The 25,121-nt window shown below is 40.8% G+C and overlaps 1 protein-coding gene across 3 annotated transcripts in view; it reads left to right on the forward strand.

Annotated features, from left to right (window-relative positions):
- PCCA (propionyl-CoA carboxylase subunit alpha) overlaps nt 1-25,121 on the forward strand; it is a 274,960-nt gene that overhangs the window by 246,394 nt on the left and 3,445 nt on the right. For all 3 annotated transcript variants that reach the window (XM_026793634.2, XM_074535667.1, XM_026793635.2), the window contains 2 exons: nt 10,607-10,747; nt 22,916-22,993. In XM_026793634.2, coding sequence (XP_026649435.2) covers nt 10,607-10,747; nt 22,916-22,993 — 219 coding nt within the window. The remainder of the gene's footprint in view (nt 1-10,606; nt 10,748-22,915; nt 22,994-25,121) is intronic.

Here is a 25,121-nt window from a genome sequence, read left to right on the forward strand (position 1 = left end):
TGGAAGTGTTCCAAGGCAAATTAACAGACCAAGCTCTAACCAGTGCTTCCATTAGAAAACTTAGTAAGCTGTGAAAGAATGCAGTTTGCTCTGCAGTTTTCTCCCTATGAAATGCACAGACTAAAACCATTTTTGCAGTCAGTGGGAATTAAGGTCTATCTAAATGTTCTCTGTGGTTGTAGGTATCCTCATAATGAATGAAAGACCTCTCTCTGCTCTGCTTTTCCCTCCATTTAAGCGAGTGCCAAAAGTAGCGCTGAGCTTGAAGGGAAGAGGAGTCAAACATTTATTATATCCTGGCCACCCAGAGGGGGAAAAACATTGGTGCCTACTTGACCTTTCAGTAAATGAATTTTATTCAATAGGTTGGGATTTTTTTTTTCCTAGTGAGGATATGTTATGTCCCAAATCAGATAGTACTTTTCAAAAAGTACTTTCGTACTAAACTTACTGAATAGCTTACAAATTTGTAGGTAACCAAAAGGAATCAGGGTGAAAAGTAGTAAATATCCTACAGGTTTTGGTTTGCTATGTAATTGGTACTTCAGTTTTACACATCTTTGGCTTTTCCCTTTTTATAAGTAATTACCTTGGTTTCTAGTCAAACCAGACTCTACAGGTTGCTTTTGTGAGCCTCGAGCCATTTATTATCAATGGACTTGCTTTTTATTGTTGTGAAATCCCTTACTCAACAAGTTACTGTGTCAGGACATACAACTAAGTTTGTAGTCACCTGTGGCCAGTGCAGCTTATGGCAGCCTTTATTAGCTGGGAACATCTGTGTAACTCCTCAGACAGTGAACTCCAGGACAGCTGAACCAAACTTCTCTCTAAAATATTTCAAGATGTAGTTGTAGGTGATGATATTGCCTCTACAGCTGCTTTCCATGGGTAAGAACAGGAGCAGGGCAAGTGGCTACTTCTGAGGCAGCATGTTTTCATTTTCACAGTACTGAGCCTTTCCAGCCATGCTGGCTGTGGTACAGCTGAAATCTCACAGCAAGCAAATATAGTTCCATGCAGGTAGCTGTGATAGGTACAGTTACATGGAGGTTCAGACTATCAGCACACTTAATCTTGCCTGCTACCACTGGCTCTGCCCCTCACCTTTTCCTGCATGCATCCTGTAACAGTGGGCACTTACATGGTTTGCTTGGTTTTTTTGTTTGTTTGCTTTGGAGGGATTTATGCTTTGTTTGTTTGTTTGTTTATTGGGTTTTTTAGGGGGTGTATTTTTTTAAAAAATGAAACCAAAACCCCATCCCATTTTGCAGCTGTCTGGGTGTTCTCTGCTACACAATGCAGAACCAAATGTATGGTTCTTGTCAGTGGTTACAATTTTATTGTCATATAAAATAAACAGGTCAAATGTTCTTGCCCATTTAAATACTTGTAGAAATAAAAGTTATTTTTAAATTAATACATGTTAAAAACCTCAGTATTATATAATAAGGCTAGTCATGTTTAACCACACTGTCTGCAAGATATATTTTTTCTTACTCTAGATCATATTCCGTGTTTAAGGGGTATGATTTTGTAAACACTTAAGATGTGATCTGCCTTATACTAAAAAGAAGTCCTGATGGCTGCTGTTGGTCTGGTTATATGTGAAAAGTTAGGCAAAAGCCTGCAGGACTGGGAGACGCATTTCAGAAAACAAGTAGTTGCTTTTTCTTGTGCAGATATTTTCATGCTTTTTTTCAACAGATTTTATCAGAGAAATGGAAATTATTACAGTAGGACCTTCTGGTGTTTTGAGAAAAAAAGCAAGTCAGTAATAATGTAACCAAGCCATTTTCACAAAGTTGCAAGTGCTTTGGCCGAAACCCCTTTCTAACCAACCTGCAGGTGAGTTGAGGCAGTGTGTGTTTTACCCATGTTCCACATGTGGTACTCAGGGCAGTTCTCCTCGGCTTTGTCATTAAATAGCAGATTTAAAGTAAATGTTTGAAGTATAAGTTGACTGTATTTGAAGCATAAGGGTGATGAAAGTGATGCATTATGTCACCGTAGCACATTGACATTATCAATTATGTGTTATTAAACAGCTTAGCTAACTGAATGATTTACCTTGTGTTTAACTGCCTCTTTCAATTAAAAGTAGCAAATGCTGTAGAACTGGGGCACAGTCACAGAAACCATATATTTTCTCCTGTTAACACCAGCACTGCTGACATGCAAGTGATGGGAGTGTTGGCATTTTGCTGCAGGCTCTAATGGGCTAGTTTAAATGGCCTAAAAAAAGTGATTAATGATTAGGAACAGGAGTGTTACACAGCTTCACAGCTCTTTTCCTCAATGCATTTCCATTTGCGTCAACCAGCTGCACACTTGGGAGGTGTTATTTCAAAGTAGTCAACACAGGGGCATTTTTCTACTACCATTTGTTTCTATTTCTTAGGTCCCTTTGCTTGTGCAGATATAGCTAGTGTTTCCTTAAAGCTGTAAGCTTTAGTGATAAAGGAGGATATCCTCAGATTAGTATGTCTGGTGACCAATATCTAAAACTGTGGAACTCTATTGTCAAAATACTTTTACCATCACTGTGCTTGCTCCTGTTTGGTTTATTGTGTTGGAAATAATCTAAAGGTTCCTCTTGGAGTAACTGAAGCACTTCATCAACCAATACATGATTCTTTTCTGCTATTCACTTGATTTTTGCAAGCAGTAATTTGTACATTAGTCCTGCTTGTTTGTAATGGGTAACTGTCCACCCCTAAGCCCTCCCTTTATATACATGGATACACATCTACATATGTATCTGTTATGTGTATTTCTTTGGGATCTGAGATCAATAGACACTGCTGCAACACTCCCACCCCAAGTAATAATTAACACTTTAACCCCTCTCGCCCCAAGTAATAATTAGGTGCCATGAGTCGAAAAAGCAAGTAGTTCCAAAAGAAAATTAAAAACAAGGTTGGAAAATCTAGCATCTCACTCTTTTTAATGAACCTTAGGAGAGTGAGGCGTCTAGCAGACATAATGCGTTCTCTTTGCTCTTTCAAGCTAAGGCAATATCAAACACTGGAGTAGAGGGGATTGAACACTCAAGGGTAAGATATCTTGTACTTTTTGGAAGTTTATTTCACTGTACTGAGATCTTAGAGCTTGTGGCTGAAAGTCAGCACTTGCTCTCAGGTTGTTGCAAGAGAAGGAAATACATTTTCTTAGAGCAGGACATTTGTGTAGTATTTTACTTGCTAGCATTTTTTTAGTGATCAAAGTATGAAGCTAAGTCTTAGCTCTGTACAAGTTCAACTAAGTTTTCTGAACAAGAAACTTAAAAAAAAGTTCATAGAATAATTTGGAAGGCAGAGGGGGAAGGGGGGTTTAGGTTTAGAGTGTAGTGGGATTGACTGCAGCACATATACTGGAGCCACTCTTTTGCAGAATAGAAATGATGCCAAAGAGATTTGCAGTGTCTGTGGAGGAATAAGCAGTGGCTCAAAGATGAGAGTTGGCTTGTCCTTGAATACTGTGTTCAAGGTGGTGTTGTAGCTCATGTTCCTTTTTTAATGCTATTTTTAGGAAACTAAGGCTGAGGCAGGCATGCTAAGACTCCATGTGTGTGTTTGTTCTCTGGTTTTGCTGTACCTTTGACTCAGCTGATGGACTTCAGCCAAGCATATCAGAGAAGGAAGAATCCAAAGATCATTATGGTCCAACCTGTTTCTTGAATAAAATGTGTCCAGGTGGAGGAGGAAGCTGTAACTCTGTGTGCTGGGGAGTGTGGTCAGAGGCTTAGGTTAAAGTCGAGTTTTTTAAGATGAGAGAATGCAGTCTGGGGAGTGCAGCTGGGAGTACCCCCAGGGCTGTAATGGTGTTTTACGTGGCAAACAGCCACAAACCTCATCTGAGAAAAAGCAGGCCTTGATAGTCCTGGTGCTGACACAGCTACTTGTTACATCTGAGAGGTTCTCCTCTTGTTTGTGCAGTACACAGAGGGGAGTTTAGATGAGTTTTCTTGTCTGCATATGCACGGGCCAGAATATGAATAAGTTTTACTACAGGTGTGAAAAGCTGCTTCCCTTCTTCCTCGTTATCCTTATTAGGACATTTAGCTTGTCAGTAGCCACTTGAATGTCTTGGTTGGTTTATTTATTTATTTATTTACTTATTTACATTTTATTTTTTCACGGACATTTTCTGTTTGCAGAGCCTGCCTTTCTAGTCCTTGGTTGGGCCAGGGGAAAATCTGCTTTACATAGTTTGCAAGTGTTGCTTATCAACTCAGGCTCCCCAAATTCGGGCAGTGTGGTGCCTGTTCCCAGGCCCGGCTCAGCCTGCTGCTTGTCCTTTGGAAACACGTGTTGAAGTTCATTACGCACATTTATTCTTCAGTTTTCTGCTTGGCTTGGATTTGCTCCTAAGATTCTGTTCTGAGATGATGATGTAAACTATATAATATTTTTTTTTTCCTTAGGCACCCGCGCAGCACTTTTGCCCCTGTAGTTCATAGTAGTACTGCTTGTGGGCAGGTTTCAAAGGAATCTCATCTCCATATGGTTTTACCCGATAATCCTTTATCCACCATCTTCAGCTCTCATTCCGTTGCTTTCTTGCCTGTGGCTACGTTTCTATCTCTGCATCAATTAGCACAGTGATTTATACAACAAGCAAGCAGTTTAGAGGTAATGGTACACAATTAACATCTCATTCCACCATAAAGGGTATGCTAAATACCCCAGTCACTGCTTTCTCTGCCTGGAATTGAAATAAGTGTTTGTCCTAATTCATATGCTATCTGATGTGAAGTGGGCCTGCTTTGTACGGCACTACACCATTAATCTAATTATAGATAGCTGCAAATGAAGTGCTGTCTGAGCACAGAGACTGAAGAAAATAGCGCTTTTGTCATTTAGCATGACTCTGTGAAGCAAGATCGCACTTTACACGGCAGCACGGCAAAATGGGAATCTGAATAATATCGCTGCCTGTTGCATCTTTTCTAATTACAACAGCATTGTAAACACAACTGGGCGCTGATATAAATAGAGCTGTAGATACGCTGTCATGTGGGTTGTAGGAGAAAATCCTTAGTGTGCTGTTGTATTAAATGATGCATCCTGATTGACAGCTACCTTGAGACTGCGCTGATGGAGTTGTCAAAGCATTGTGCGACCGCGCTGCTCCGGCGGCGGCAGCTGCGGCTCCCGGCCGGGCGGGAGGGCATCGCCGGCTCCCCGTCCGTCTGTCTGTCTGTCCGCTCCCGGCCCGGCCGCCCTCCGCTCTGCCCGCCCGGCCTCCGAACGCAGCGGAGGGAAGCTGCTTTTTGCATGGCTTTAACCCTTGGTAGGTTTCTCTCGAGTGTTAATTATGTATCACACAAGGAATGGAAAGTGGGAAGTGCGGCTGAATTGCGAGTCTAATTAAGTTTCTGCTGCTGGAGTGTGTATGTACTACGTGGTGGTGAGGCTCCTCTCGGTTTTCTTCCCTTTTGCTGCTGCTAGAGGCTCGTGGTTTTTGTGACTGTTTTGGTATTTTTATTATTGTTATTTTTTCATTAGCTGTCTCTGTAGCAGTTTAAGTGTTTGCTCCTCCATCAGACTAAAAGTGCTGTTATTTTGTGCAGGTGGTAATGCCAATCCTCACCACCACCCTGTGGAAGCAAATTAGCTCTAGAACCCAGAGCTCGGGGGGAAAAAAAGTGATTTGCAAAATGTCCTTTATCTCCTATTTCAGTAAGGAGTCCTTGACTCTGAAAGAAGGTGGTGTCTGACATTGTCGAGTAATATGGAATAAATAATTTTCCTGCTTAGATGCTGTGGTGGAAATCTAAGTAAAGGTATGGTCATGATGTTGTCATGTATAATGGTCAATAAAAAAGGCAGCGTGCTCATTGTGTTTGGAACTGGAACATGGCTCAGGATTGCTTCCCCTGAATACAGAATAATGTACTCAAGTGAACTGATGACGTCAAACCACAGGTGACAACAGTGAAGTGACTTGAGGCAGTACGTGCATTAGGAATGCTGAAGGGAAATTATGAGACCACAGTTAATACATTTCACTGGTTCCAAACCCCAGACTGTGAGGCTAGTGAAAATAATGAAGACACAGAGCAGACAATTTCTCTACTGAAATCTGAGCTATGTAAGATTTTCACCCTTCTGACCACAGGAATGACAGACATTTGAAAAACATGGTTGAACATTTAGGTAAAGCATGCTGAAAATCCACATCTGGTCAGCAGTCCAAACACTAACGTAAGTAACATATGGGTAGTGATTACTCTATAAAATCTCCAATGGAGTTTGAACATTTACAGCTTCTGGGGACATGAGTTTCAAGTGTACGGGGAAGATCATATTTAATAAACTAATGTGAGGTGTAACAGAGTGAATTTTGAACATTTTAGTGAATGTATGCCTAATATTCTGATGTATATGATAAGGGAACCATATCTGTGCAAACTACAGAACTTGTTTTAAGCACAGATGGGGCAATATATGCCCTGGCCATCTTTCTTGTAGCAGTCAGTCTATTTGCCTACTGACTTGGGGGGGACACAGTAGGGAATGTGCTGACAAAGAACAATCCACAAAACCCAAGGTATAATTTTCACGGTATTCTCCCCTGCCCCCACCTTGTATTGCTATTACTTCACCTTTTTGTGTTCTTATTTTTGTCATGGAGATTTGGTTGTAAGAGGTAGTTTTGCGTTTTACATAAACATCCAATTTAGTGGGAGATGTCAGACAGGATGCCGTTACTCTTAGAAAAGTATTAAGTAACATCACTTTTCCCTACTATAATTTTTGTCAACTGACTGTGGACTCCAGCGGTCTGGTGGAAAAGAAACACCTGTTTTGTGCCATCAAAAGCTGTATGGCTCCTTTCGGTACTGCTTTATTGACTTTACTTTGGCTGGCAGAATTGGGCTTTGAAACCCTGTGGAGTGGAGCAGTGGCTGGTGACAAGTACTCATCAGCAGAGATCTGATGGCTAGCAGATTTCCCTGCTCTCAGAGTCCACCTGCAATCTATTTATGACTTCAACAAATGTTTCTTCTGGTTTAGGCCAGTGGAAACGTCCTGGTCTCTATTTATAACTCAAACTTAACAACCTTCTCCAATTTATGCCCCCGTCTTTCTCCCATCTCCTCCTCCTCCTGAGCAAAAAGGAAGAAAATCAGAACCTCATCCGTACTTGGTTAGCAGCATATCAAAACTTCTGCTTCCTATGTTCAGCATTGTTCTCGCTAAATCAAAGGCATAGCAGCAGCATTCGTCATGTAATGAAAATATGTGGTATTTTCTTAATTGTCTTTGTTGTGGCACCACCGGTGGGCATTGTTTGGCATGGCCTTCCAGAGAGTCCTGTGGCTCTCACTGAGCTGCACCTGAGTTGGGTGAACAGCACCCTGCACCCCACTCCACAGCTTCCAGGGATAAGGAGCAGCATCACAAAGGGATATTTATGCAGGTATTTAGTGGGGTCCAGCCAGCAGCAGAAATACATCAAAGGTAATCTTAGAGAAGGAACCTTTCTTTGCACTGTCTTTTTATATTCTGAAAGGTCATTTGTGAACCAACTGTACCAAAAAAGGCCTTTCCCCAGAAGTTTACTGTTGTTATTTTTTTACTTTTTGATTATAGTAACTTACTTATCCCCCAAACAGACTAAAGAACAATAAACAAATACAAAAGGAAAAGGAACAGCTCATCAATAACAAAGACCTGGGTTTTAAAGCTTTGAGAGTACTGACTCTTACATCTCACTCCAAGCAAAGCAGGAGTCCTGCAGAGAAAGGAATCTAAAAGATCTGAAAATTATAAAGATATTAAAAACAATGTTTGGTAGGGATATTTTAGCTTGGTGTGGAGAACTGAGCTTTAAAGTGCAGCATACTGAGGAATGTGTTTTTCCCCCACTGCTGAATGTTGGGAAGTGCATAGGGAATTCTGTATTTCAACCCCTGTGAAATACTGTAACCTAGATGAATGCAGAAGGTCTGGCTTTCTCTTCAAGTTCAAATTTTGAAATTGGGCAGCTCAGGAGTGTTAATCTAGCTTAAAAAAACTAAATGGTATCTAAACCTAATCCTTTGAAATCATACCAAAATAGTCTCTTGCAAGAGACAACAATACAGTCCACAAATATAACTTATTTCTGCATTCTTCCTTTTTTTTTTTTTTTTTTTTTTTTTTTTTTTTTAAATTTCAAACTCTTGAGTACAAAGAAGACACCAACCATGGATACTGAAACTGTGCAATTTGTTGTAATTATATTCCCCCCCATAGATTTAATGAAGGACTTTTAAGTACAATTTATCTTTGATAAATAGTCCCTCTACACAGAATGTTTATTAGATTGACAGCAGAATACACTCTGCAAGCTTTTTTTCCTTGCCACTTATGACTCAGATGAATTTTAATAGGAGTAAAAAGCTTTTATTTGCACAGTAATTTCACTTAAGGATCATATCCTTCAGAAACTGGCAGACACTTGTATGTCTTGATTGCAAAACAGACACTCAAGAGTAAAGAAACATGCATAAGATGTTATTATTTGACTTGTCACACTGCTGCAATTCTATTTGCAGCTTATGTCACCAATTCTCCTGTGGGCATCGCCCGCCGTGTCCCTGCACACGGAGCGTGTGTGTCCGTGTGTGCTCACACATGTGCACCTGGAAAAGGGCTGGATCAGCCTGGAAAAGGAGCTGTGATCAGCCTGGAAAAGGGCTGGATCAACCTGGAAGAGGGGTGTGATCAGCCTGGAAAAGGGGCTGTGATCAGCCTGGAAAAGGGCTGGATCAACCTGGAAAAGGAGCTGCGGTCAGCCTGGAAAAGGGGCTGTGATCAGCCTGGAAAAGGAGCTGTGATCAGCCTGGAAAAGGGGCTGTGATCAGCCTGGAAAAGGGCTGGATCAACCTGGAAAAGGGGCTGTGATCAGCCTGGAAAAGGAGCTGTGGTCAGACTGGACGTGGTGCCTAGAGCTGGGAGAGGGCTGGCTGTGCTTTGGGACGGGAATCCTGAGTGGCACAGCCTCAATGGCCATGGTGATGCCTGCGGGAGGCTTGGGGTTAAAGCTGCTTTCTGCGTACAAAATGGTGCTGGTTTCCCTGTGCCATGGCAATTGTGACCGAGGCACATGGCTGGGGATGGTCCTCAAATTTTGGGGTGCTACTTCCAGCTCCAGGGAGCATTGCTGTGGTGTTTTACTACACTTACTGGGCTGTGGTGGCAGGATCGGTTCATGTAACTGTTTGCCTGTGTTTCCAGGTAGAAGCGAGTATTTCTGAGTGAGTGGCTACACTGTTCATCTCACAAAATGTTGTGTGCCCACACACCATTTATGGAGGATGATAATCCTCTGTTACGTTGTTTTAACTCGGCTTTGAAAGCTGCATTTTAAAGATGTCACTGCAGAGTTAATCACCTTTTGCATGTATTTCTAAATGCCTTGTTCTGCTTCCTACAGAAACAGAAGGTAGTCCCCCTTTACCTTCACCAGAAGGATATCGGATTTTTTCTGTCCATGTAAAAATGAAAAGTAAAGACATTTTATTGTTAATAAAACAATAGCTAATTGTTTTGGAGGAAAACATACTGTTCCAAGCGAGGTGTTGAACTTTACATCAGCAAAATACGCATTTGAATTGTAAATGCCGCCCGTCGGATGCTTATTATTAAAACCTTTGTTTAAATTATTGATGAAGTGCGGTGCTGGCCTTCGCTCGGTGTGCCCTGGCGAGGTGCGAGTGTCGCACAGAGACCTGCTGCCATCTACTGGCTCCGTGCGCTCCCTCCGCTGCCGTCCGTCCGTCTGTCTGAGGGCAGGGAGCTCGCCGAATAATGGCAAGCTTTTAAACACTAAAAGCTCTGAGGCCGAAATCACTTTAGGCAATATTTATATGCCTTCCGAAGGGTTTCGTTTAACGGGATGCTCTCACCTGAGGGTCATCATATTCCCCTCTGATTTTAATCCATATAAAACATACTAGAGAAAAGAATACTTTCTCCAGATATGTAATAGTTGCTGAATGGGTTTTATTGCAGATGAAGCATATTCAATACAACAGGGTTTGATTGTTCTGCTTATGCATGAAAAATCAGAATTGAAATGGAATTACTAGGCTTTAATTGCAAAATCTGAGCAAATTACTAACTTCAAACATTAAATACATGGTAAATGTTTAAAAGGTAAACATAATGTTTAAAATCAGTCATGGCATTGACAGTCTGTTAGACTTTCCCAAAAGGTCAATTTCCAATTCATCACTGCACTGCGAAAGAATCCCTCGATATTCCTTATCCACCAAAGATAATGTGCAGCAAGCATAAAGGCATTTTTGTTTTTAAATTTGAATCTCCCCTCTTTACCCCCAATTTTAAAATGAGTCTGACATCTCCTTACTGTATTTGATTCTTTGGTTTTATGTGCACTTTGCTGCAGACTGGGGTTGCATATTTTTCTTTCTACATCCTGAAAATGAAACTCTATTTGAATAAAGATTTCAAACAGTGTTTTTTAGACACTCCCGTGAAGAACAGCTAACAGATGTATTACATAAAAACATGCCATAAAATAATGCAGGCTATTGACTGGAATTCACCAAGGTACAGTTTTCTAAACCAGTCCTCTTCCTATTCTTTAGTACAAATTGCAAATCCTGACGAAGGTTGCTGCGGAGCTGAGCAAGTACATGCCAGAGAAAGCAGCAGAGGACACCTCCAGCATTTTGAGATCTCCCATGCCTGGAACAGTGGTGGCAGTTTCTGTCAAGCCTGGGGACATGGTAAGAAATGTGATCTATATATCTGCGTTTTCATTATATATGCCACAGAAATTTCACCTTGGTGCAACTGAAACTACAGGTCACAAGGTTTGGTGTGGGGTTTTTTGTTGTCTTGATTTTGTTTCTTTTTTTTTTGTAATCACCTGTAGAATAAAGTGTGCTGAAGAATGTGTGCTGTTTTTAGTTTTGAGTTTTAAAAACTAAGAAGGAAAATAAATTGAAATTAAATTGTCTTTAAAAGAAAAAAAAATTAGCCTGGTACAAGTTCACAGCAGAAACTCAAAGAGATAGGTTGGTTTTGTATCCCAAATACCTTGATACCTTGAGGGGCAGGACAGGTACAAGGAAGAAAATGGTAAGTAAATTCACATAAGTGTGTGTATCTATCTGTCTGTCTATCTATCTGTCATTTATATATAAAAGCTGTTAATGCTAGCAGGAGGAAATTGTTGATTTTCTGCCCTGATGTAATGAAAATATTACTTGAAAAAAAGGGGACATGGGATAGATATTTAACTTTACCGTGTTTTTTTCTTTTTTTTTTCTTTTTTTTTTTTTCTTTTCTTTTAAGAAGTTCTGTGTTATCATGTTATCATTTCACAAAACACATGAGTTGGGAATTCTATTCTGGGAATTTCCAGGCTCATGTGGTAATCTTCTTGTCTTGGAGAAGGAATGAACTTTCCATACAGAAGGGTAAGGGATTATGCTGTTGCTGGTCTGGGATTTCCAGTCCTCCTTACCTCACATTGAGTTGGAAACAAACTTTTGTTTTGAAGTTGTGTATAAACACTGACTTGAACTCAGCTTTATATGAAATTCTACCACATTGTATCATGTTATTTCTAAGGTTGAGGCCCTTATGTCTCATAACCACTGAAAACCAGGTAGTGAGAGCAGACACAGAACTATTTGAATCAGATTGTGCATATTAATTTTAAAGTACTGTCATCAGTAAATGATGCCATAACATGTATGTAGCACTTAGATACAAACAGAAGCTTCAGTCACAGGGTTCATAATTTATGGCAATGAAACCTAGATTTTCTTGAAAGATGATTCAAAAATGGGTTCAAGATCTGAATTTCAAAATCAGGATTGCAATTATTACATGGCAGTCATCAATCATGCTGGTAAAGTGGTATATTTGCTTACATTTTGCTATGATACCACTTTTGGTTTTAAAATACATGGTTGTTTCTGTCTGTACAGTGAAAACAGAGTCATCATGTTAAGATAAAAGATCTGTAGGTGCCAATGTTTGTAGTAATGAAATAAAGACATTTCAGAGGAAAAAGATCTAAGTTAAGCTGGTAAGAAATTAGAAATTCTTTTAGCTTCTACACTTAGCTTTCTTGTCTGTGGTCTATACATGCATGCACACAGTTTAGATATGTTAAAACAAAAGAACAGTATTCAGTTAAAATATTCTTTATGTCATGACATGGACAGAGGAATCTGCTTTCTTTGTCAAGAGCAAAACAAGTGGCTGAATGAGGAAGGCTGTAAGCAAAAACTTTTTGTGAAGAATTAAGGGAAACATTTTTAACTCAAGGATTTTAAGACTTTAAACATTTGTTTAATATTTATTTTTGAGAAGTTAATGCTAAAGGTTTCCAGCCTTCTTGCCCTGAAGAATACTTCTTGTTGTCTTGAAAGAATATAATCAGTGGAGAAGGAGGCCAGAGCCTAAGGGATTTTAAGTAAATAAATAAATGAACCTCCCTCCACAAATCTACAAGTGGTGCTGTGCATCAGAGCACAAGTTGTTAAATAATGTGTGTGAGATTTCTTTTTTCCCTTCTCCTCTCCTGCAGCTTTTTGCTGGAGGCACTGAGTGGCAGAGCATTTGAACAGCATAATCTATGTTCTGCTGACCTGAGCTTGTCATTGCTAATTGTGTGGCTTTAATTGCAAAAAACACATTTGCGTTCTTGAAAAGGGTTTAGCTTAAATCCTTCCTTTTCAGGACTAGTGTCAAAACGTTAGAAAAAAAGCGAGGCAGCCAGCGAATGAGGGTAACATCAGCTCTCGGCTCTGAATAAGCACTGGGATGGTGGGATTCAGATTACTCTTCCTGGCTGTCTGTCACAAACCAGCTCACCCACTACAGCTGCTGAAGGCATGATGGGCAGGGAGCTGTAGCTCCTTGATAAATACAGCTCTTTTTGTTGCACTGCTTGGGAAAAGTCTGATTTCTTTAGTGCGCCGGAGAAATGGGAATTTAAGCAGCTCCTGTTCTGTGTGCTTGCCACTGGCTTTGGCAGCTCAGATTTGCATGGTGTGTGAAAACAGCACAGCTGAAAAATGGGAGAAGGTGAGGTAGTTGTCCGTCCTTCCCCTGAGGTGTTGCTGCTGCTGGCAGTAAAGCTGTCAGGTTAGAGCTGCTCTGAGGCTGCTGGCCCTGAGCTGTGAGCTGGGCACTACAGTGTTAGTGCAGCACAGTCCCTGTGCTCACAGAGATGCTCTCAGAGCGGTCAGGGGCACGGGGAGCTGAGCTGCCACCCCCCTCCTTCAGGTGTAACTTTACAAATGGTGAAAAAACACGGAGAGAGGCTCACCTCACCTTTGTGTGCCTGGCCGTGCTCGCAAACCCGTGTGATTGCCCGCGGTTCAGCTCCGGGCACCGCGCCCGGCCAGGTGAAGCACGTGGTGTTTGTGTTTGTGCAGCCAAACAAGGGGGCAGTGCTGATCCCTGGGTTAGCGTTCCCCACTCGATGGGTCTTGTTTTTACTTGGAGCACAGTGTTCTCTTTCGGCTGCTGTTGCTTTGGTCTGGTGAAGCCTGATAGAAGATTGCATGAACATCCTCTATCCAGCTGGTCTGATAAGCAGTTTTCAATTCATTTTTTGCCAAAAGATATTGCATATGCAAGGAATTTATTTTCTTTTGTCTGCAAGATGATCTGTAGATTTTAGTAACACAGTGGGGAAGTGCTGTGTGTCATTTAGAGAGAAGCAGAACTTGTGATGCTGCCAATTTCTTTAGGTTTTTAGTTACTTTCTACTTTCTTTATTTTCCTTCATGTGATCAGAAGACTGTAATTAGTTATCACTCAGTTATTCCTGGAAGCACAATGAAGGCACTCAGAAGCAGAAAGCAACATAAACAATGAAACAGAAATCTGGCTGACTAGAAAGAAGGTTAATATTATTTAGGGAAAGAAGATTTAAATTTAGATTACATTCCTCATAACACAATCCCATTAATATAGGAAATATATCCCTTGTTGGGGAATGTTTGTGTATTTGTTTTCTAAGTAGTTGTTAATGACTGTATGCATTAGGATGAAATTTGTATTTGGGAGAATTAATTACTTTTTAGTTCCTCATGGTGCCATAGGCCAGAGACACCACTGGACTTCAAGAGTCCAGGCAAGTAATTCACTCTGCTTTCGATACCCCTGGTGGCAGCACAAGCCAGCCCTGCTAGCACACAGCAGGATTTTTATGCCAGAGTGTGGAGATGGCACTGCACATGGTTCTAATCTCACCATAGCTACCGCAAAGACAGCACCATAAAAACTACTAAAGCTGCACAAATTCCTTTATTTACTCAGAGGGGAGGACATGGGTGGGCACTTGAAAATACTTCTTCGTGTTGAGTTGTTTGGTGTGGTTTTTGTGCATGTAGATTCTGTGCACTGAAAGTGCAGGAGAGGGTAGAGCTCTTGAAATCCGAATGGTTGCCCAGGTAAAGCAGTGTTGTTGTTCCTAAAGCAAACACACCAAAAATGTTCCCACTACTGATTTCAAATTTGGTAGTCTGAACTGCCCACAGCAACAAAGAAAGATCTTAGCTATCCTGATTGCCTTGCAGCCTTTGCTATATTTTCACCTTTGAACACAGCTTTTGCTTCTTCAGTTTTCTGTCTGTCAGGAATATGAAGGTGGTTTTCTTTTAGCTGTATGCTTCTGTTGGTTGTTTTTCCTTTTTAGTGACATTAGCCAGGACAGGTGTTGTTAGTAAGCTGAGCATTGGTCAATAAGCTAATGCCTAATACCTGGCAGCCTAAATCACTTTAATGATTCCCCCCCACACTTAAATGTGTAAAAGGTGAGCACCCCAATGTTACTGAGTCTTTGAGGACTACAGCCAAAAGAAGAGGACGATTATTTATTTTCACCAAAGTTTATAAATTGCCTCTCTTTCCAGTAGATTAAGATTACTCCAGGTTTTATAAGTTATCACCATTCAAGCTATTTTTAAAATGTACTTTTCTCATATAAAAATTCCTTCTGATTTCAGCTAATGTAGCTATGGGCATTAATACTGCATGGGATGAATTTTTTCCTACCAAAATGTCAGCTGTTAAATGTAGATGCTAATTGTCTCAGTAATTTCAAAATTGGGTAACTTGAAAGCTGCTGTTTTAATTGTATAACTTAGGAAAGACACTACTGTGTTTCCACCTTTTAAAAGTAATTAAAGAAAAAAGTTTTAAACTGCATTAATCTTTCAGTTCAGCTGCGTGCATTTTATTTTAATTCCTCTTGTTATTCTTTAGAAGAATAGTTTTTAAGAAAATCTTTATTCATGATTTTCCATCTCATAAGCCTTGTTAAGTTTTTGCTATGGGAAAATATGTTTTGTTTGACCTCTACTGCTGAAATGCTCGCTACTAAAAGCAAAACAAAAGAGCTTTCTAAATTCTGTTTATCACTTCCTCATTTATTCATGTGAAAGAAAAGGTGATGTCTTAACCTTACCTGTTGCCATCAGGCAGTTGTGTGTTGTTTAAAGTTGTGTTTGCCATTCAGACCTCAAAATCTTAAAAAAAACCCCTCTTTTCAAATCTTATACTAATTGAAATTTATAGCAGGGAAGCAAGATTCAGATTAAAACAGAAAAAATGTATTTAAGTTTCATATTCCATTTGGATAAATATGGTAGCAATAATTTAGTAAGATATTATTTAATTCAAATACTACTTTTCTCTTGTGTATGAATGTTTTCTTTTCTGCTGTTGTCTTCCCTTTTTCTTTCCCTTCCCCTCCTTTCCTCGCTCCTGTTCTTCAGAGCAAATATAAACGCCACTTGTCAGTTGAAGGGAATTTGCAAAGTTGACAAAATATGGTCACAAACCTTACATAGTTTTTATGATTCTGTGTATTTGACAGTTTTCTTGGGGTTTATCTTCTGGGCCAAAAAGCCCTGTTGGTAAACAGGAAATGTTCACGGTTGTAGAATATCCAGAAAAAAAGAATTAAATATATCACCATTCTTATTACATGGGGCCATGAGTAATAATTGTAGTTACATTGAAAAAAATTAACTGTAATAATATTTTATAATGTATTTTTCATATTTGACTTGAAAAAATTTTACTATATATTTTATGCAATTGTGTTCCAGTACAGTGTAATAAAGAAGGAAATCTGATTATGATAAGTTAGAAATAGTGAATATTATTCAAGTTTCCTCCTAGGAGAAAAAATGTTACCAATCCTTTGAGAAGAATTCATATAATTTTTTCATTATTATTTTAGTGTGCTTTGCCTCTTCATGTAATAAACAACATTTCAGCTGTTACTAAAAAAGTTGATTGGTAGAGATTAGGCTGAGTTAGCAGAAGAATAGCCCCAGAAGTGCTCTGCCTGAATATCACTTGCCCAGCACCCTGGGATGGCAGAGGCAGTTGGGGCAGCGTGTTTTGGATAAGTGGGAGTGCAATGACCAGTGCTGATTGCTGTCAGGGGGACATCAGTGACCTTCAGTCAGAGGTCAGAAGATGTGGGATGTGCTATGTTCAGCTTCATTCGTTAAAGGAGCGTGGCAAAAAAAGTTTAGTAATGATTTGTCAAGTACTATTAATTGCCGCTAATTATATTTGCAGTTCTGTAGCTCTGGTTTCAAAGTTAATTTGGAAAGAAGAGAAAACTTGCACTAATTATTTTACATGGTAATGGACAATGCCAAGGAATTGCAATTGTTGCTTATCCAATTCATCTTGATTTGTTTTCTTGTTGGATGCTGGCTGCCAGATTGCCAGTAAGTCAGAGAGAAAAATATCTGGGAAGGGAATGATACCAGCATGGACTAAATTTAAACAACAAATAAACAAACAAAATTCCCAGTATCTTCATAAATAGTGAATGCATACTTAACTCACTGCTCAGTGATGTTGCACAAGCACAAACAAGGTGCATGTTTGCAGTTATTTTGCAAAAGGCTACAAGAGAGAATAACTCTCTTTCATATGGCACTATCTTGCATTGTCCCTTTTCACTTAAAAGGCTCAACAGGGACTTAAACTGCAGAATAGTGGAAATTGTGAGTGATGTTTACTGGTGTTTTCCCAAATATGAGGAAGGAGATACCAATAAAACACAACTCTCACTTCACTTTAAACCAAATCTAAGCTCGTATTTGCTTTGAGCTCTCATTGTTTTTTTCCACTTCAGCTCCAAGAGCCTTAAAAATGTTCCGCATCAGAGCACCTGTGTTCTAAATATAATGGTCTTAAAAATGTAATTGAGGGATTTTCACTTTTGTAGGCAAATCAGCAGGGTTGATATTGATCCGTCTTTTTAGGGAGCCACAGTGCAGCAGAAGGTGATACTGTAGAGGGCCCCGTAAACCCTCAGAGCCTTCTGTCTAATTTGGCAGAAAAACACAGAATGTCGGACAACAAAAGAACGATCCGATTCCGTAAGAAATCTTCATCCCTCCCACCTCCTTTTCACAAGATAAAAAAAAGAGACTTAATTTTTTCAGCTGCACACAATGATTTGGTGCTCACTCTTGCATTGAAACAGTTGCTGTCAAAACAGGCAGGAAACAGTTTTCTTTTAATTGCTGAAATCATTCGGAAGTGCTTCATGCACGGCTTCTATACAGCAGATGCTGTGCATTAATTGGCCTGTGTAGGGCTGACCCAGGGTTCCTTGCAGCGGGCCCAATTTTAGGCAGAGGGTTTAAATAGCTTATTTCTTATTTTGTATAACCTGGCGTACATTATGAGCGCGCCTGCACGTGGGGTATTTCATGGTCTGCAGTTTCTAATGTCATGTGGGTTTCAAAACCTGTGCTTCTCTGGTAATGTACTAGCAGCAGGTAAGCTCTAAATACCATCCATCAGGAGCTAATTTTTTATCCAGATACTCCAATGACTGATGAACCTGTCTTTTGTATGAATGTTCAGCACAGGAGAAAGCCATATGCCCCTGGCACTGGTTCCTATGCATTCTTTACAGTTTGTGGGGAGGAGATTAAGGAAAAAACAAACCCTTACATTTACATGTCTTTCATTTATTTAGCAGCTAGCACTTTCTAAAATGGCTTTAGTATTTTTTTTTAACAGTGAAAAGAGATTTAGGTCTTTTAAAGCAATCTGACTACCACTACTCATTTTCTTTATCAGGAATATTACTGCACACCCTTAATAGGGAACCTTGTTTTGCTACTCCCCGTCTGTTCAAAACAGACCTTAGCCCATTAGAAGGTCCTCCCTTGTGTGGGAAGACCACAGCTGTTACTGTAAATCTCATCCAGTAACTGTATCACCCCCATTTTGTGGCTCTGAAGGATGAAATTGAGAAATGGAATACTGTGCAGTCATCCTTTACATCTCCAATTTTAGGCCTTTGCACATCATTTTCATGCTTTTATTCCAAATCAAACAACATTAGTGAGCAACACCACTCTGTGCTAAATGCCTGGTGTCTAAGCAGCACCTACAATCTTTGTTTTTTGGAGGATTTAGGATTGGGAGGCAAGATAGGGTTTTGTTGTTGGTGGGTTTTTTAATTTTTATTTTTTTAATAAATAAAGTCTTTTCTCTCCTTTCTTCCCCACCAAATCCTTCCCAGTCCCCAGAGTTTGTCAGAAGCAGAAATCCAGATGGTAGTGAGGTGCCTAAGATGGAGGATGCTCTGTTATGCCTCCAAAGAGGAAGTGGGAGCTCAGCATGGCTTACAAACACAACTTTAAAAAGGCTTCTGTTTCTTTAAATCCTTCTGAATAAAGTGGATCTAACTTCTTGTGAAGGATATTGGGGGCTTTAATCAGAAATAAGAAGTGGTTTAAATCATTAGCACAACAAAGCAAACTATAAGCTTGAAGATAAAAGTCTCAGGGGAAAGAGTCCTCTGAAAATAAATGGGACTTGATAGATTTCCATATCATTTATAACTTCCCTTAATTACACTTGGAAGACTTGCCAGTAAAACTGGAAAATTGGCAGCCTATATCCATTATAGTAATTTTGCCGACCATGGCAAGCAGCTGGCTTTACTGGATTTTATTTCCCATCACTCACAATTAATCATCAGCTGGAGATGTCTGAAACTCCTCAAAATGTAGCAATACTGTGTGACATTCAGGCCTCCTTAAAATGCTGAAATCTGCTGAGTAAATGGGCCGAGTTCCCCTTGCAGGGAGCTCATTTTGGTGCGAGGCAGGCTGCCGGTTAATGAGTGCCACTTCAATAATCGGATGCGAATGTGAACCCTGACCTCGTGTCAAAGGAGAGGACGCAGCAAGCTGGATAAAAGATCCGTGATTCAGGTCTGCAAACTTTACACCAATTAGACAGAGAGCGGGGAAATGCATCAGCGCCCATTGGGTTTATCAGAAAGACTTGTGGGGCTTGTGACCATTTTGTAAGCCTAACGTGGGAGACGTCCTGTCACAATCATTAAGTCTTTATGCCGTGACGCACCAAAGTCTGCAGAAAGTGCACCATATTCACAGAGATCCTGTGCAAGCCATGCCCTCGGCTGTGCGCCGCCTTCTCGTGCTCCTGAGCTCCAGAGAGCCCTAGCTCCGGGTGGGGACAGTCTTTGTGCTGCTCACGTAGGTGCAACGGGAGCAGGTCGGCCCTGCTGCTGCCCACATTCTGCTTCCACCCTGTGGCGTGAGTTGCTTGGTTGGGAAATGACCGGAGACGCTTCCCTGTCCTGTGTAACCTTCTGGCCAGCGGAGGGAACTGCCACCGTGCAGTCCCTGAGTGACTCAAACAGCACCATTGACTGGTCCCAAATCCACACTGCAATTGTTAGCAGCATCGAGATGTTATGTACCCTCCTCTTCAAGGATCTTTTTTCTTCATTGTCTTTTCTTTCTCTTTTCTGTTTCTTTTTCACTTTTCACACTTTGAACTGCACCATGCAGAAATAAAATGCTAAAATGCAGACTGCAGGTCTAGCAGTTAATCACTCATTTATTTTGATATACCAAGCAACATAAAGGTCGATTTGTCTGTGGTGTAACTCTGTGGAAAAGATACCTGAGATTAATTTCTTTTAAAAAAAGGAGCCCTTTTAACTTTACTCGGTTCAAAGAAATGAGATTTTTTTGTTTGATTTTAGTTGCCTGTTTTGACAGATTTGGGTCATCACTGAGACCTCTCTAAATGGAAATGTAAAGATGGTGGTTTTCACTGGTGGTTTACCATCCACTGAAAGAAATAAATTACAGAATGAAAATACAGCATTAAAATTGGCCCAGATAAATCCTTAAATAAGTTAGACAGCAAGAACTTGTACACATCTCTGCAGTTTTCATTTGCAGGCTAAATAACAAGCAAAATGAAATGTGCAATTATAGAATGAAAGAAATTGGACAATGCCCAAAAGACTGAAAAAGAGGAAAGAGAGATACAAGTGCCTAATTTTAGGATTTGTCGCTTTTCAACACAATGAGTGGAGCTGTAAAGGTTTAACATAAGAACAGTAATTAAACTTCTGTGCTTAAGTGACACTTGCACCAAGATAATTTTCAACAAATTGCACATCATCAGAAGTACTGCTACAGCATTTTTACATGTGGTACCTGCTGAAAGTGCCTCCTTCCTTTCAAATTAGTAAAACTAGATATTAACTGGATACTTAGACTATAAGTTTTGTGAGTTGAGGGGGTTATTTCCTTCCCAGACACTGTCCTTTGTCATCAACCCCAGCATGCATTATATAAAACACAAAAACTTTATTTTTGAGAAAGAGGGGAAACTGAGAAGAAATTCAGATTAAGGGACATTTCCATCCCACAATCACTAACACTTCGTGCCATTTTAGCACCACACTTTCGATTTAGTGAGACAATTCTGTACTTTTCCCACAGATGTGTTTCCAGAACACTCTTTAGATAACTGCTGAGGGGTTCATTTGCACACCATCCTCCTGATGAAGCCATGTCACAGTTAAATGTAACTGCTCGAGGAGAGAGTTTTGTGGCCTTGTAATCAGGCCTCTCTGATAGCAGAGCTTAACCAGAGGGTGGCAAAGTTGTTTCTGAAATGCATATTTTAATAACAGCATTATTAAAAAAACCCTCTTCCAACAAACTTTCCTGCCTGTTTTCTTTCCTTCTCTTTGAATCCAAAGTAGATATTCATTGGTTCCTCATAACCTCAGAAACGTTTGGAAAGTTCAGAGCAGATGGAAGAAAAGTAATGAGGTAGGGAAAAGGAGAGGAGGAGAAGAAAGGAGTGGAAGAGTGAGCTGCTGGGACAAGGTGCAGGCAGAGCAGCAGGTGTGGAAGGAAGGAGACAAAAGGGAAAGGGAATAGAGGGGAAATAACAAGTCTTTGATACTATTCACCAAATTGGACACCTGCTAATGACTTAACTGCTTGCCTAAAGCTCAGGATGGAATTTCTGCAGGGTAAGTATTGGGTTTTGGTTATTCTCTGTATCCAGTTAGTACACCATATTCCCATAGCAAATGCTTTCCATATTTACTCTCCCAAACCTCTCATACGGTTGTTGCTAATCTTTTGGAGAAAGGGTGTGTAAGCAGCTTTTAATCCAGTTGTTTGTTTTGTTTTGCTCAGAATCCATAGGCAGATATCAGTGCTTTTTAGTGAGTTAGTGAAAAAATAGGTTTACTTAAATTTTTAGAAAGTTCTTCATTCAAGTACATTTGATCTCTGACTTCACATCTGTCTGTTAGTATATTCCTCCAAAGTGGTACACACTTGCTCTTAAATCTGTATTATTAATTTTACATATAATTAGAGAAATATATCTATGTGTATATATATGTGTATATAAACAAACATTTTGTTGGCACTGGCACATATAACAGTGCATAAACCAGATTTCTGCAGGTTTCAGATTACCCTGTTTCATGAAACTTGGACATCAGAGTGAAAGCCTCCAAAACTTGCTGAGCTAATGAGGGAATAGCAGACTCCATCTGCAAAAGAGCCCAATGAAAAGGCTTGCAGTGGGCACTTGGAACCAGGCATCCCATAGGAGTGTACAGGTCCTAAATCCTGGCATGTAGGTCCTGGCACCCTTCCTCCCTGGCATGCATCATCTTTGGGGAATGACCAGCTGATCCCCGGGTTACACTGGGTAAATTCCAAATCCCTTGTTTGCCTCTCCTGTTTAGGCAGCCTCCAGAGCCACTGTCAAGCCTTGAGCAGCAGTTTCCTCTGTGCAAAGTGGTCCAAGTGATCCACTGGAGGGAGGATCTGACTGGGAGGCACAGGGAGCCCAGCAGAGCAGCCCAGTGGGTTCCTGGTGACCTTGAGCTTGCACATGCCTGCTAGCAGGACACAAACAAACAGAAAGAGGAAGCCACAGTGTTTCCTATGAAGAGCTCTGAGCTGTGGTGAAAGCGATGAGTTTGTCTCTGCTGTGCCTCCCCTGTGGATGAGCGCTGGTGGCTCCTCACTGATGAGCTCCTTTCTGTCAGTCCAAAGTCACCAGCCACCATCAGAGGCTGCCATGTGCAGAGGTGACACGTTCTCCTCAGCATCAGCCCGCTGGGTACTGCTGGACCTTCCAGCTCCCCCGGACACCTGCCAAGGAACTTCTGGCTTCTGAATCAATATGAGTATCTGTGGGCCCTGCACCAGGGAAGCAAAGCAGAAGTTCCCTGGCTAAAAATGCACAAATTAGATTTTGCTCTGCATTTAATTGATGTTGAACTGTGGTGGTGTGAACTGTGGAACCTGGAGGTGAATGCATGGGATGGGAGAGGAGCCTTTCAGGTTTGCCTGGGGTAATAGTTTTAAGCAGCTGATTTTTTCCCCCCTTATTTTGCTGCCAATTTTGTGATTGTCATTTGTGTTGTGACTGTGTAACTGGCTGACTTGACTTGTGTCATCAAAGTCTTTATAGCATTTAATGAAATAATCCTTTTATTTTCCATAAGAATCATCACACTTAGAACATTTTGAATCCTCTATTCTCATTTTGTACTGCTTGAATTTCATCAGGTTTCGGAAGGTCAAGAGATTTGTGTAATTGAAGCAATGAAAATGCAGAACAGTATGATTGCTGCTAAAACAGGCAAGGTAAGCCACCTTAGGTCACTTAAAACCATATGCAACTTGTCAACAGGATAGAATTTTAAAAGGAAAAAAGGAGGATTCTGGTTGTTAAGGAATTAAGTCTGATTGTTGTAAGTCTTTCAAAGTGAGGTGTCTTTAATTTTGTAACATTTGCATCTGCTGTGAATGCTGTTAAGTAGTTCCGAGCCTTAGATAGCACAGCAGGAAATAGTTTTACTGGCTTTGGAAATTCATATAACTCTTTCTCCTAAATGATTTGTTTTCTGTGATGTTACAATGCCAAGTTGAATTGAAAGGTGTTGCAGACCATTTCTCCAAATTTCATCTTTCCAGAAAAGAGAGATCTCTTTGCCAGTTAATTATTTAATGGCAAATAATTTGTCATTTAAAAAACCCACCCAGAACAAGGCATAGAAAGTGCTTTTGTAGGCGGGAGAAAACAGCAATTTTATTTTATTATTGTGACTGTTAAGTATCAAGCCACATCTGCCCATTTGTTAAGCTTTGCAAGGCTGTGCATTAGCCTATCCTGCTTCTGAGGGATCAGCACTGCAGCTCTGGAGCTGGGACTTGCTGCAGTGCAGGATGTGCTAAAACCAGCACTCTGGGCAGGGAACTGGTTAAGCTTATGTGAGCTTAACCTAGAGCATGCCCTAAACCTGAGCTGGTCTCAGGACTGCCAGACCTCAAGCTGGGATTTCAGAGCATCCCTGTGCCAGATTATAATTCACAGCCTGAAACCATCACCAAGATGTGGGCCCCAGATCCATCCTTTCCAATGGGAGAGCACAGTGCGGATCTGTGTTTCATATTCTCCTCCATTGCTGATTTCCTAACCTGCCCAAGCCCATCTCTGCTGGGGTGAAGCCCCTCTGCTCTGTCTGAGGCACACAGCCCAGGGCAGGAGCGCTCAGCCCACACGGAGGCAGCAGGGAGCCTGACTGCAGGCAGGGACGGCGCTTGCCACTGGCAGGGTTTGCTGAGATCTCAGCATGGCCCTCAATGCCAAGGACTGTTTGTGTGTTTACAAGAAAGGCTTTTTTGGCACAGCTCTAAAATTGTCACCCAGGCTGGGTCCCAGACTTGCCTCTTCCAGTGCATCCAGTGCAAAACTGGGTCTCAAGAGAAAAAAATACTGAGAGGAGGAGTATGTTCCCGTTCCTTTTGCTCTAACATTGCCACTTTATTATTTTATTTCATGCATTAATTTCTATATAATTTATTTTCTCACTTGATTAATATTTCCAAGCATTTCATTTTTCATCTGCCGTTATTTAGACCCTTACTGCTGCTCTTCGCATCCACTGATTTTAACTTGTAATTAAAATGCCATTCCCTCTCCCACCCACCCCATTTATTTTTCACTTTAACCTTCCCTTTCCCACCAAGGTGTTCTGCAATCCATGGGTCTGTTCCTTACCATCCTGCTTGTACTTCTCCTAATAATAAATATTTCCCACTCACTCAGTACAGATGCCACATAAAACCTGTGTTTGGTTTATTAATCCTCCAAGGTAGGATGTGGAAGGTGCTCAGGCCATTCAGGAGGCTCCTGTGTGCCTTGCAGTGTCCCCTTGGTGCGCCCATTTTAATAGCAAGCGCATTATTTGACCTTTAGAATGTTAAGAATTTGAATAAGCACAAAGATTTTGGGCTGTGTAGAAATGAAGCTGCTAAACAGAATTCATCCTGTACTGCAGTGCAAAGTCATGGCTCTGAGTGCTAAAATAACTTGGCCTCTCCACAGGAATGGGATGTTTGGCACAGGCTGTTAGTCCATGTTTTGATGCTTTGAAACTGTGTTTTGAAACTCAGTTCATTTGTCTTCAGCTGGAAGACGTTCCCATTTTCATTCCTGACTTGAATTCCTTTTCTGTATCAAACCCCATCTTCCTGTTTGTAATTGTGAGAAAAGTGGCTTGTTTTTATCTACTTTGAGTTTACTCCAGCTGCAGGTGGCTTAAAAATGAGAGAAAGCTGGAGATGAGCTGGCGAGCCTCCTGTCTTCTCCAGGACAGCTGCGCCTGGGTCAGCACAGGGAGCCAGCCCCACTGCACGGCAGAAATTGCTGGGGAATTTGAAACACTGGTTCACTCTGGTGTTTGCTGAACCTTGGCTTTGTAGAAAAAGA

The sequence above is a fragment of the Zonotrichia albicollis genome, chromosome 2 (assembly GCF_047830755.1).
Source record: "Zonotrichia albicollis isolate bZonAlb1 chromosome 2, bZonAlb1.hap1, whole genome shotgun sequence".
Lineage (NCBI taxonomy): Eukaryota > Metazoa > Chordata > Aves > Passeriformes > Passerellidae > Zonotrichia > Zonotrichia albicollis.